This window comes from Schistocerca piceifrons, chromosome 1, assembly GCF_021461385.2.
Source record: "Schistocerca piceifrons isolate TAMUIC-IGC-003096 chromosome 1, iqSchPice1.1, whole genome shotgun sequence".
NCBI lineage: Eukaryota > Metazoa > Arthropoda > Insecta > Orthoptera > Acrididae > Schistocerca > Schistocerca piceifrons.
The window spans coordinates 550,878,197-550,893,160 of record NC_060138.1 but is presented as its reverse complement, the minus strand read 5'-3'; the positions used below and the strand labels follow the sequence as shown (position 1 = coordinate 550,893,160).

The 14,964-nt window shown below is 40.1% G+C and overlaps 1 protein-coding gene across 4 annotated transcripts in view; it reads right to left on the bottom strand.

Annotated features, from left to right (window-relative positions):
• The window catches only part of LOC124800645 (poly(U)-binding-splicing factor half pint), a 119,198-nt gene that overhangs the window by 19,439 nt on the left and 84,795 nt on the right, over positions 1–14,964 (bottom strand). For all 4 annotated transcript variants that reach the window (XM_047263011.1, XM_047263012.1, XM_047263014.1 and 1 more), the window contains 3 exons: positions 7,619–7,730; positions 7,205–7,456; positions 49–170 (listed from right to left, as the gene is read on the bottom strand). In XM_047263011.1, coding sequence (XP_047118967.1) covers positions 49–170; positions 7,205–7,456; positions 7,619–7,730 — 486 coding nt within the window. The remainder of the gene's footprint in view (positions 1–48; positions 171–7,204; positions 7,457–7,618; positions 7,731–14,964) is intronic.

Sequence of the window (14,964 nt, the reverse complement as noted above, 5' to 3'; positions counted from 1 at the left end):
ATACACAGGGGCAAAACACAGTATTATCTTTTGAGAGAAGATAGTAACCTGCGCTTGTTCCTGTGCTCTCCTGAGAGCATCTTGTGGATTAACTCCTTGAGCTGACAGTGGTTGTCCAATCACTGCTGGTGTTATTACACCTGGTGGTGGTATCACTGCAACTGGCTGTCCTGAAAACACAATTATATACGTACATAAGTAAACAACAAAATATATAAATAATTAAGTAACATAATATTGATGGGTATGATATTCTTTGCTATCAATTACGGTAGTATACAACGTATCAATGCTCATTAAAATACCACGGAAAACTATAAAAAAAGGTATCTGAAATTGAAGGAAACATGAAAAGGCAATTAACACAAAAGGCAGAAAGAATAAGCAGGAAGTGGCGTAAACATAAATAAATATACATTCAGTAAATATTAATATTTTGCCACAAAGTATATGAAACCGATGACACACAAAACTAACAATTATTATTCTGTAAAGCCACTGGCAATTAATTGGCATGTTCTCCACCCTTTCGCTTATGAAAGGAAGACTGAAATTCAAACTTCTGCAACCTAATTTTCAACATAGTACAGTACTTACATTAGTATAAGACCTCCCCCTAACTAACGAGGAACTTTGACAAAATTTTATTTTTAACCTCAAAATTAGACTGCTTCACTGCTATAAAGCATCTGGCAAAAAATTAATATTATATCTATACTAAACTTATGTCTTTATCTACATTATGACAATTCAAGGAGAAATAAAAACCACCACCACCACCAGCACCACCACCACCACCACCACCACCACCACTATCATAATCCGGTATGAGTTTCACCTGACCAATTTGGGGAGAGAAAAGAGGCAGCGTATTCCTACATATGAGCAAGCTGTCACAAATATTTGGCTGTTGAGGTGGTGATTGTAGTGGGACCTCATGGCACATCTGAAATTGCTACAAATGAAACGAGCAGCAACTAAATTTATAATTGCAGCTGTCACAAATATTTTACTGTTTCTTCTGAGTATTTTGTGATGTCTGAGGTGATTGTTACAGTAGCACCTGTGAACATCTGACCCCCCCCTCCTCCTCCCCCAAATATGGAGCAGATTTCACACCTATACTGATATGTGAATATGACAATGTTTCCTTTCATTTCTCGTATCCCAACACATGAACTGTCCTCTGCTCTCTTATTTGATATCTAGAACCAATGGCTAACACACCTCCTTTTTGTTCCAGTCATACCTCACAGCGAGCATTAACACCACTGCTGCACGAAACATGTTAGTATACCACTGACCCCATCTAGACTTTTACAGTCTTCTGCAGAAATGTATATTATTGTTGAGTATTTGTTCAATTTTAAATTCAAGTCTATTAAATTCTGACTACAAATAAAAAGGTAGCTAACTGAGAAGATGATTTAGTTGCAATCAATCTCTTTTCATCACTACCAAAAAACGGCCAGGTCTTTTCTTTTGCTAGAGTATAATATATTTGGTGAAATTGATGTTACACGCTGCTTAATGGAGCTAATTAAAAAGTATTCACTGTTAAAAAAGGAACAGTGTCTATGCACTACAAGGAGTTTAGAACAGATTCTAACCTCCTCAATGAAGTGTCATGGAGATAACCCTCTTAACATCTTTGTCCTGCGCAACAGCAGCAAGTCTACATTACGTAGCGTCTGAACAAGAGTTGGACATGGCGCTAATGTTAATAGTCCATTAAAATAAATTATAGTCAAATTAGACATTGCCTGTAATTGCACCAGTGGCAGGAGTGTGAGCTCTTAAGTGTCAGCAATTTTGTGACGTTACACAATATTTCCAAATTCTTCATAATAAATCTTTAAATGATCTCAATCGCCAAAGCTTCATCTGCAGTTGTAAGATGGTCCTATATCTATTACAGAACATAAAAATGTCTACCTTGTGAATTTAAGACAACCCTGTATTTTTCAAATGGCAAATTGGGGGAAAAATCATCAACTAATCAGATAAATACCGCATTAATTCGAAACAAGGCCCTGGGAGTAGACAACATTCCATTAGAACTACTAATAGCCTTAGAAGAGCATGCCCTGACATAACTTACCATCTGGTGAGCAAGATGTAGGAGTCAGGTGAAATACCCTCAGACTTCAAGAAGAATATAATAATTCCAATCCCAAAAAAAGCCGGTGCCAACAGATGTGAAAATTATCGAACTATCAGCTTAAAGAGCCATGGCTGCAAAATACTAACACGAGTTCTTTACAGACAAATGGAAAAACTGGTAGAAGCCGACCTCGGGAAAGATCAGTTTGGATTCCATAGAAATATTGGAACAGGTAAGGCAACACTGACCCTACGACTCATCTTAGAAGATAGATCAAGAAAAGGCAAACATACGTTTCTGGCATTTGTAGACTTAGAGAAAGCATTTGATAATGTTGACTGGAATACTCTCTTTCAAATTCTAAAGGTGGCAGGGGTCAAACACAGAGTGCGAAAGGCTATTTACCAATTTGTACAGAAACCAGATGGCAGTTATAAGAGTCAAGGGACATGAAAGGGAAGGGAGTGAGACAGTGTTGTAGCCTCTCCCCGATGTTATTCAATCTGTATATTGAGCAAGCAGTAAAGGAAACAAAAGAAATTCTGAGTAGGAATTAAAATCCTTGGAGAAGAAATAAAGACTTTGAGGTTCGCCGATGACATTGTAATTCTGCCAGACAGTGAAGGACCTGGAAGAGCAGCTGAATGGAATGGACTGTCTCTTGAAAGGAGGATACAAGATGAACATCAACAAAGCAAAATGAGGATAATGGAATGTAGTAGAATTAAATCGGGTGATGCTGAGCGAATTAGGTTAAGAAATGAGACACACAAAGCAGCAGATGAGTTTTGCTTGGGGAGCAGAATAACTGATGATGGTCGAAGTAGAAAGGATATAAAATGTAGACTGGCAATGGCAAGGAAACCGTTTCCAAAGAAGAGAAATTTGCTAACATCGAGTATAGATTTAAGTGTCAGGAAGTCGTTTCTGAAAGTATTTGTATGGAGTGTAGTCATGTATGTAAGTGAAGCATGGACGATAAATAGTTTAGACAAGAAGAGAATAGAAGCTTCCGAAATGTGGTGCTACAGAACAATGCTGAAGATTAGATGGGTAGATCACATAACTGATGAGGAGGTACTGAATAGAATTGGGGAGAAGAGGAGTTTGTGGCAAAACTTGACGAGAAGAAGGGATCGGTTGGTAGGACATGTTTTGAGGCATCAAGGGATCACCAATTTAGTACTGGATGGCAGCATGGAGGGTAAAAATCATAGAGGGAGAACAAGAGATGAACACACTAAGCAGATTCAGAAGGATGTGGGTTACAGTATGTACTGGGAGATGAAGAAGCTTGCACAGGATAGAGTAGCATGGAGAGCTGCATCAAACCAGTCTCTGGACTTAATACAACAACAACAACGTAGCTTTCCCACCTAGTTTGCCAATTTTATTGCAGTAATTAAAACCTCGATAAAAGACAAAAATAAAGAGTTGGCATAAATTAAAAGAAAGGTCTCAATTTAATGTAGCACTAAATCAAATAGCTAAAGTCGTTTTACTGACTCAGATGATGGTGATGGTGGTGTTGGTGGTGGTGGTGGTGGTGGTGAAGGAGTCTCATACTCCTCGACAGAGCCTAGGGGACGATGTGAGAGACCCGCACTGCTGTACTAGGCAAGGTCCTAGCGGGTGGTGGTTTGCCATTGCCTTCCTCCGACTGTAATGGGGATGAATGATGATGATTAAGATGACACAACACCACCCAGTCATCTCGAGGCAGTGGAGATTGCAATTTCCCTTCTATTACAACCTCACCGTTTGTCATGTCTTCAATCTCTTCCTTCTCTCTTGCCATAAAGTGGGATGCAGCACTAATTGGGAAATTACACAAGGTTTCTGATTGATGATAACCATTTATTGTTACTGTTAGCTTTCTCCACTTTAACCAAATTTCACAGGATACTATTTGCCACTGCTTTTAACCAACTTTGTGCCCCCACTGGCAAATCATCTTAAGGAGTCAATTTTCATGAAAGACTCATACAATCATCCACTACAACAACTTTACGGAGTATCTGTCAACTGACTCCTATTGCTCGTGGCACTAAACTCTGGGCAAAACCCACCCATTGTAGTGGCCAGAGAAGTATTCGGAAGAGCTATGGAAACAGTAACCTAACAGGATAGATGGTTAATCCTTATAGTGCCAAATATAATCTAATCCGATCGCGCAGTACGCACGAAAAGTGCCAGGTACAACCTAATCGTACTGCCATTTATGCGCACTTTTCTTTCAAAGTGAGGCACAGATCATGGTATATCGATGTTATGAAGACAAACGAAGGTCAAAAGATAACCGCCAAGTACTTCGTTTCGACTGTTGATGGCAATAATCAATATTTTCGAGTTCCAAACACAAGGTTGTTTTTCGTTCGTTTCGAAGGTAATATGGCTCAGCCAAGCAAGAAGTCTCATTTGTGTGCGATGTATACCGTGGAAAGTAGTGAAAGTCAGAACGATTTTGATGGCTTTTCGGGCAGTGGATTGATCTATGAGTGGTCTAGTGGTGATATCTCAGCATGTGAGTCATCAATAGCTGAATCTGCACCCAGCAGCGATGAAGACGATGTTAAAGAAATGACTGCAGCCAGCGACACGTTTGCTGAAATTGGAACTGATGAGTTGGACAATCCTGCTCCTCACTGCTTCATGTTTTTGGAATTATCAGGCCCCAAACGTGTACCAATAAATGATACGCCAATTGATTTTTTAAACTTGTCCTCCCCCCCCCCCCCCCCCAGTGCAACTGTTGACGATAATTGCAATGGAAACAAACAGATATGCTCGGTTATTTCTCGAAGCAAACGTAAACTTATCAGTGAACTCTCGTTTGAGAAAGTGGTATCCTACCCAGTGCCAGAAATGAGGGCTTTTGTGGCAGCTATTTTAAATATGGGACTTGTAAAGAAACTGACAATTTTTAGTTACTGGCCCATAGAGGAAAATATGGCAACTTCATGGTTTTCCCCGAATGTTTTCACGAAATAGATTTCAGTTACTCCTAAAATTTTTCCACTTGGCAGATAATACAAAATTGCACCCTCCTGGGCATCCAGCGTATGACCCCATTGCAAAGTTTGATATTATGCTGAACATTGCCAATAATGTGATTCGTCACCATTATATGCCTCATCAACAGCAGAGTGTTGACGAAAGTCTTGTTGGCTCTAAAACTCATTCTCAACTCATCCAGTATCTCCCTAATAAACATCACCACAGATGGGGGTGTAAAATTCTGGATGCTGTGTAATTCTGTGGTGAACTACTGCCTTGGACTTTGTGTGTACCGTGGAGCAAGATGTGAAGCTGACAGAGTGGAGGTAAAAGAGCACGGATTAGGCTATGTAGTTATTACAAAATTAAATTACTTGCTCTTGGTAATTACATGAACTAGGGGCACCTCATTTTCTGTGACAATTTTTGCACGTCAATTCTAGTAATGGAAAAACTGTATTCCATAGGAACCTTCCTCACTGGCACAATTCGGAGGAACAGAAAATTTCTCACACATAATCAATTTGACATTGGGCACGTCCAATCATTTAGAAAGGCCTTTGTGCTTCTCTGTGGCTTCAGGGAAAAGATGTCACAGAAAAATCCAGTTCTGTTGATCAGTTCCTCCTCTACTACAACAGTGTCAGAGAGAAGTATCTGCAAATGACAACCTTTGAAGATACCTGATGTCATATTTGAATACAATAAATACATGGGAGGGATTGATTCCACATATATGATGACATACTGTTGTCTGTATGAGAGGAAGACTGTGAAACTATGGAAGAAAGTGGTTTTCAGCATAATTGGCAGAATGTTTTTGAATGCTTACATTCTTAATAAAGAAAATCTATCTTCGTCCAAGAAACCACTCACACGTCTGAAATTCAACAGCAAAATCATCTGCACGTTGTCCCGGGAGTGGTTCAAGATACAAAAACTTAGCACTCACTACATCAAGTGCAAATGCAGCACCCCCCCCCCCCCCCCACAGTGTATGGTGTAGAAATACTACCAGGAAAGAAGGAGTGAGCCTGTGTTGTGTGCTCTACAAAAGATACGAGGCGACGGTCAAGAACAATGTGTGTACTCTGTAAGAAGGGATTACATCCCAAATGTGTTGGTCAACATTTATGTGTCAATAAATGATCCTAAAACTTAATTGGTATTGTGTTATTTTCTGTTGGAACTAGTGACAAAATTATAGATGTTTTGCCCATTTTTTGCATAAGTATTTTCAGGGTGCATTATTTTCTAAAATATGTGACAGTAACGCACAAAAAAATATTATATTGTTCAGAATAATATGTAGATTGATAATATGAACACAAATTTTAAGTTCAATTATATTTCATGAGGCTAAATATGACTTAAAACCAAAGTTTTAATTTTTTCTGTACAAAAACTCTAATACAAATATTGTGTTCTTTAGAAGTATGAGGCCTAATAGTGTACTCTGCTCATATTCCTGTAGTTGAAGGTACTAGCTATAAAAGAAAAAATTAAGAAAAAAATTATGATAAACGGTTCAGATTTTATGGTAAGTTAAACAAACTTCTGCAATTCACTACAAAATCGCCTGGCACTTTTCAGCTGATACCTTGAAAATAACATGGCCCCAAAAGGGTTAAATAAAAGAATGGTTGACACCCCCCACCCCCACCACTTTAACAGGCCTAACTACTACCTATGTTTGACTGAACTGATGTAGGAAAACCGGGAAAAAAATAAATCACAATGGTCCACTCTTCCCGAAGACAAAATTATTCCATATCCATACTTCGGACTGAAATATGTGCTTATGTGTATCAATGAGACATAAACTCAACCGATTTGATGAAACAATGATTTTCCCCTTGCCCATACACACAAGCTGGTTATAGATACCATATTAGCAATCAGGCCAAATTCTACCCTTTATAAAGTATATCGGCTGACGATTAGAGATGATAATTTTTTGCTCTACAGCATGCTACGAAATGCAACCTGAAGTAAACACTACACAATTTGTTTGCATATAAGAATAGTGTAATATACGTATTTTAAGGATGCACACAAACTTTAATACAAGCAGCAGCAATGACAAAGATTCAAATTACCAACCTGCTACTGTAGCAGTAACTGGTGTTGTAACGGCCTGAGGCCGGAATTGAGGTATGGCAAGGCCTGGAGGTGGTATAACTGCTGGTAATACACCAGCATGTGCCTGCCCAAGTGCAGTTGGGGCTACAGTTGGGATAACTGGCACAGTGGGGACTGTCTGTAATGGCAGTGTTGGTATCACTGTTGGCACTGCAGGGACATTAGGTATTATAGGTAACTGTGATGTTCCCACACCACCCAATTTTGAGAGACCTGCGAAAGTAATTTTCTCTTGTAAAAATACACACACACACTACACATGCCATTAATTTATACTACATAGTAAGAATTTATTTGAAAACAAATGTTTACATGACAGAAATAGTTTTAGGAGCTGAAAACCCAGTTGAAATGTCAATAACTTTTGTTTCATACCTAATGCTACAGCGTTACTTGCTACTGCATCCATTGCTTGAATTTTTGCTGTGGCAGCTGCAGCTGCCACAGCTGCAGCAGTTGGCATCATACTTGTTGTTCCTGATGTACCCTGAAACAACAAGTCTCACGTTAGATCCACTATAAAGCACTTACATAATTAGCAATTTATGAAATATTCATCTTTGTGTCAATTTCAATTACAGTCCCTTATTACATATTTAGTAACTTATGGAATCATGCTGAAGATTAATTTTCTGTCACTTCTTTACGAAACCATTTTGGATTTAAGGCTGACAAGAAAAGACACCTTAGTGTATTTTCAACATTGTGGTGTTGTAAAGGATCAGCTACGAAGTATATCGTTATCTGTTTAATTTCTGTCACAGTCGCATATTGTCTTTAATGGCGACTAGTTTAAAATGATTCCATTCATTTTCAAACTATTCATGCATTTCCAACATTTCACTAAAACAATTTGAGTGGAACATTCAAACCCTTGTTCATACACCAGGCCATAATAGTAAATGTCATTAGGAGAACTTGACAGGCTTCTTCAGCTGTTTTTCAAGTTCCACTGGGATATTTTTACAGACATCTATTAGAGACACAGGCAATGGTCCTTGCTCCTCCCATCTGCAGCAATACAGTAAAGGTTCTCTATCCCTAGCCATAATCCAGTACAACATACTGTTCCTGCACTGATGACTAACCCCCCCCCCCCCCCTCTCCGAATGGCCTAACCACGAGGGAGCAGTAACTGCTGCGCAGAAGCAAACCCATTTCTGACGTTCTGTGCATGACGTCACTGAGGAACAGCTCCTGGCGCGCGCGAAGTGTACGTCTGAGCTTTGTGTTGTCGTAGTTCGTCCGTGTTGTGTTTTGTGCGTGTTGTCGTTACCGTTTGGTTATCTTTGTGCAGTGAGTGTCTGTCCGAAGTATTTGAGTATGTGGAAGCAATGCCAGGTTGTGCTGTTGTTGGCTGTAACTCTCACAATCGCAATACAAAAGGGACTCAAATAGTGTTGCATTGTTTCCCACGTGATGAAAGTCTGCAAAAGGTTTGGCTTTCAAAATGCTTTAGGAAAGATCCTGTGAACGTAGGGAACGCTAGAATATGCTCTCGTTATTTCAAGGAAACGGATTATATCCGGGACTTACGTTCAGAACAGTTAAATTTACCGCGGAAACTAATCCTTAAGAGTGATACGTATCCGTCTTGCAATTTGCCTTGTGGTAGTAGCGCCAGTGATAACACACCGATTGCAATAGAAGAAAGGAAAGAACGTTTTAACAAATGTGAAATTCGTAGAAGCAGCCTAGAGACTTTAAAGAAGCTCTCACCATTGAAGAGGAATGTTGACAAGTATACATTTACAGATGAAGTTCTTTGTAGTGATCCACATAAAGTCACTTTACAGAATTCTGTAGCGTCACTACAGAGGAGAAATGCTCGTCTAAGGAACATGTGCATGAAATTGCGAGCACGTAATAAAGATCTTAGAGGTCAGCTGTCCTCAATGAAACGACGTCTGCACGAAGAAGAATTTAATAAAAAGGAACTTGTGTCTCGTGAAACTAATCAAATACTGGGCAAAATATTTTCACCCAATCAAATTAGAAGTTTGTTGCATGGTTCAAAATGGGTTCAATGGGGCAAAAGGACATTTGTAAGTCTATTACTTTACATGCTCTGTCACAGAAGAGTTACAATTTCCTTAGAGAAAAACTCGGTTATCCTCTACCTGCAGTGTCAACCTTGCGTTCTTGGATTAATCACAGTTTCAGTTGCCAACCAGGAATTTTGAAGGATGTTTTAGTGATGATGAAAATGCAGGCTGCAACACTGACTGACAGGGAACGTCATTTGATGAAATGAACATTGTCAGTAGAATTTGTTACGATCAGCAAGATGATAGGATTCTTGGACCTCACAGTAATGTCCTTGTTGTCATGGTCCGAGGCTTGTTTGCAACGTGGAAGCAACCTATCTATTTCAATTTTGATGTTCAGATGACAGCAGCACTCTTGAACGAAGTAATTGTTTCCCTGGCCAGCATTTGCTACAATGTTGTGGCTGCAGTAGCAGACATGGGTGCAAAGAATAGTTCTGTCTGGAAGGAGCTTGGCATTACTCATGAAAATACTTGTTTTCCACACCCGTGTGATTCTCTGAGACGTGTGAGGGTGTTTGCTGACGTTCCCCATTTGCTCAAACTCTTAAGGAATCGCTTGCTGGATCAAGGAATAATGTTGGAAAACAAGGCTGTGGCAAAAACTGTGTTCAAGAAACTGTTAGTTCTGGACAGTGGCGAGATGAAAATATGTCCCAAGTTATCTCAGCAACACATTACAGTGAAGGGCAGAGAGCGACAGCGAGTACGCTTAGCAGCTCAGCTGCTATCAAATACAACTGCACAGGCGATTCGGTATTTGATGCCTGAAGAAGGACATGCCAGTGATTTCATACAGATGGTGGATGAGACTTTCGATGTACTTAATTCAAGGACAAAAGAAAGTAATAAATCACTAGCCTGTGGATTTGGTGTCAATTATCAAGCCCAAGAACAGTGCCTACGTAAATTTTCGAAGTGTTGTGAGAAGATGCGTGTTGGCAACTCAAAGCATCTCCTACCCTTCCAGAAAGGATTTTTGAAAACTGTTCGGTCACTTTTGGGTCTGTTCAGTGACTTAGCTGTTTATAATATTGAATAAATTCTTACAGCAAGATTAAATCAAGACTGCTTGGAGAACTTTTTTTCTCTTATAAGAGGCCTTGGACGTTTTTATGATCATCCATCGCCAGTCGAGGTAAAGAGCCGGATAAGACTGTTGTTGTTGGGAGCAAACGCTCATGATATTCCACTTTCAAATGCATCGTCTGTTGAGCCAGATGAAGAAGGAAGATTCGTGACTGCAACTGTTTTTGGCAATATCCTGCCTGATATGTCTGAGGCGTTGGCAATGGTTGAAGGAGAGAAGGAGATAGAAGATTTAGATTTTGGAGTAGGAGAGTCCGATGTGCCTCCAATGTCACTGGCTTCTGATTGTAGCACTGAAGGATTTAAATATCTTGCTGGATATGTAGCTTATCGATGCAGACAGTATGACAGATCACTGGCCACACCCACTGGAGAGTTACTGACACTGCCTGAGGAGACATCGAGAGGATGGCTGGGCATGCTTTCTCGTGGGGGTTTGCTTGTGCCTTCAGAAACGTGGCTCGAAACAATTAGCAGATTTGAATTAATTTTTGCCCAGATCCATGGACACGACAGTTTGTCCAGGGAAACTGGTGTCATCAAGAACCTGTGCGCTATACTTACCGAGCGATTCCCCACTATTCACCCAGAAATCATTAAGATTTACGCTAGGACGAGAACATTTATCCGACTGCGTTGGCTGTCTGCAAAGGACAAGTTGAAGAAAGCAGTTGCTGCTCAGCAACGGAAAGCAAGGAAGTGGTATTTGTCATCGCTTTAGAATGTAAATAAACAATATTTGTGAAAGTTAAATAATATATAAACTTAGTGATAGAAGTGAAGGTCCTCTGACTGTGTGTTTCACAACTAGCAAGACTCTACACTGACAGTGTCAAGGATTGGGTTATGGTTTCCCACACTACATACCAACTTTGCTGAATGGCGGACTCGGTAAGTCAATTTACCACATTTCCTGTAAATCGAATTTTGCAGCACTTTTTTTGATTCAATGCTCTTTTATATAAGTGAATTTTAACAACTAGGGCAAACATTATACAGCCACCTTGATAAAAATATAAGCCAAAGGTTTGAGGTGTGAGAAAATTAAGAATGTGTGTGTGTGTGTGTGTGTGTGTGTGTGTGTGTGTGTCAGTTCAGGTAGGTAATTCAAATGCTTCCTACAAATAAGGCAATTGCATAATTTCTTGAGTGAAAATGAATGTTTTTGTAGACATGATGTAAACAGAATATAAATGAGCGTTACATAGAGCTTGTCTACAAGTTAACACTTCTCCCAGAGCCAAAGTTAGAAAATTGAATGCTCATTTCGAACGTTTACTTTGTAGAGAACTGCAAAACAGACTGTACTTTGCACTTATTTTTGTATAGTTTGATCTATAGACGCTTGATTTTATTAAAGTCAGCACTCAGCAGTGTCTGTTTAAAAGCTGGACAAGTTACAGAATATAGCAGTAACTTTCTAGAAATAGCAGAATAACAATTTACCTTTTACTATTTCTGTAGAAACTGAAACATTTCACAAATACATCGCTTAAATGCGTGGGCTGCGTCTTGTAGCGCTGTTCAGAGGCAGCGGCGGTTCCTTCGTGACGTCACAGCCTCAGTCAATGGCAGGACAGAACGCTTACTGCTCAACCTTATTTATTTTATGGACCTTGGACCTAACCATCAAATTACTCTCCTCCAGCAGCAACCCCTTCTTATACAATGACATCTATCTGCTCAAATTCCATTAGCCCATAGCCATCACCAACTGAGTCCTGTAAAACCTTGGAAGTCAGGCCCAAACCTTCTTGCAATATCTCCTCTCCATCCATAAAATTCTGCTGCTCTGTAATCCCAAATTCCTACATCCCACATCCAAGACAAACTTTTGCCTTCCAGGAACTAGAGCTGCACGTACAATGCCACCTCAAAAAAACTCTCCCTATCAGTTCATCTACACAACTATCTGCAATGTCTACAAGAGTCTAATCAAACCTCCCTCACATACCCTCACAGCCACCAAACCCTGGCTCGTAGATCTGTACATTTACCACACCCCACCACCAAACAATCCAGACACTAAACAGTCCTGAAACACAGTCATGAAACTGTTCTCCAAAAATCTCAATCCCTTCCAAAGGCCTTACCTTTTGCCCCACTCCGAAACTCAATCCTGCAGGGGTTTATTACAGACATTTTCTCCTTCTCCCAAGCCCCTGCAGTAGAAACACCTTTCTGTTACCAACCCAACCAATCAGGTCTGATCCAAAACCAATACTGAATGCTGCATAACTCAGTTCAATCCTCCATCCAATAGTAAGCAATCCTCAACAACCCCAAAGCTACTCCTTTTAAGAACCCAGAATTTCCTGACCTCTAACCTTGCTGCACCATCATTTCACAAATCCCTCAAAATGGAAACCATCCTTACATCTGCAGAAGGAACCAAAATACATCATCTAAATTGATCCTGACCTTATAATGCTACTGTTGTTGTTGTTGTGGTCTTCAGTCCTGAGACTGGTTTGATGCAGCTCTCCATGCTACTCTATCCTGTGCAAGCTTCTTCATCTCCCAGTACCTACTGCAACCTACATCCTTCTGAATCTGCTTAGTGTATTCATCTCTTGGTCTCCCCCTATGATTTTTACCCTCCACGCTGCCCTCCAATACTAAATTGGTGATCCCTTGATGCCTCAGAACATGTCCTACCAACCGATCCCTTCTTCTGGTCAAGTTGTGCCACAAACTCCTCTTCTCCCCAATCCTATTCAATACTTCTTCATTAGTTATGTGATCTACCCATCTAATCTTCAGCATTCTTCTGTAGCACCACATATCAAAAGCTTCTATTCTCTTCTTGTCCAAACTATTTACCGTCCATGTTTCACTTCCATACATGGCTACATTCCATACAAATACTTTCAGAAAGGACTTCCTGACACTTAAATCTATACTCGATGTTAACAAATTTCTCTTCTTCAGAAACGCTTTGCTTGCCATTGCCAGTCTACATTTTATATCCTCTCTACTTCGTCCATCATCAGTTATTTTGCTCCCCAAATAGCAAAACTCCTTTACTACTTTAAGTGTCTCATTTCCTAATCTAATACCCTCAGCATCACCCGACTTAACTCGACTACATTCCATTATCCTCGTTATGCTTTTGTTGATGTTCATCTTATATCCTCCCTTCAAGACACCATCCATTCCGTTCAACTGCTCTTCCAAGTCCTTTGCTGTCTGACAGAATTACAATGTCATTGGCGAACCTCAAAGTTTTTATTTGTTCTCCATGGATTTTAATACCTACTCCAAATTTTTCTTTTGTTTCCTTCACTGCTCGCTCAATATACAGATTGAATAACATCGGGGAGAGGCTACAACCCTGTCTTACTCCCTTCCCAACCACTGCTTCCCTTTCATGCCCCTCGACTCTTATAACTGCGATCTGGTTTCTGTACAAATTGTAAATAGCCTTTCGCTCCCTGTATTTTACCCCTGCCACCTTTAGAATTTGAAAGAGAGTATTCCAGTCAACATTGTCAAAAGATTTCTCTAAGTCTACAAATGCTAGAAACGTAGATTTGCCTTTCCTTAATCTTTCTTCTAAGATAAGTCGTAAGGTCAGTATTGCCTCACGTGTTCCAGTATTTCTACAGAATCCAAACTGATCTTCCCCGAGGTCAGCTTCTACTAGTTTTTCCATTCGTCTGTAAAGAATTCGTGTTAGTACTTTGCAGCTGTGGCTTATTAAACTGATTGTTCGGTAATTTTCACATCTGTCAACACCTGCTTTCTTTGGGATTGGAATTATTATATTCTTATATAATGCTACTATCTATTGACAAAGGCTCAAAAACTGTGGTTATGAACCACAGAGATTGATTACCTGGCAGAGGTCCTCTGGCAGCAGTCTGCACTACTGTTTATGCCATTTCCCTCCTAACATCCCTAATGAGAAGGGGGAGGGTGGGGGGGGGGGGGGGGGGGGGGGGACGACGACAACAAGACACCACACCACACCACACATTTCCCAACACTCAACTGACTCCAAACCTATAATCTCCCTCCTGGTCACCATGACGAACTATTATGAGATATAAGTTCCACCTTTTATGCAAAAAAGAGCTGAAGATGCGAAAAGGTGAATACTGTGAAGTACTTCTCCTTCCAAGGCATCACCTACAAATCCATGGCACAGCAATGGGCACCCACATGACACCATCCTATGCTAACGTCATCATGGGCCATCTAGAGGAATTCTTTCTAAACACCCGGAATCTTCAATGCATCACCTGGTTCAAATTTACTGATGAACAAATAAAGAGTGATAGTTGTTTTTCTGGTTTCTCTCTCAGGTCCTACATTATGCTCATACGGATGTTTGAATGTACTCAAGAGAGTGGTATTGCCGTAGCCATTGTTAGTTGTGTTGTGAAAAGTAATAACGAAAATGTTGGGGAAAATATACCCCTGTCTGTGAGAAGTGTGGCTATTTATTTAGTAGTGCAATAAAGAGAACTTGCGGAAGCATTCCTGGGATCTTCACCACCGTTGGATCGACAGGGAGGTGGAATGGAAAGATCCAGAAAAAAAAAAAAAAAAAAAAAAAACTACTCTGAGAAGAGAGGATAA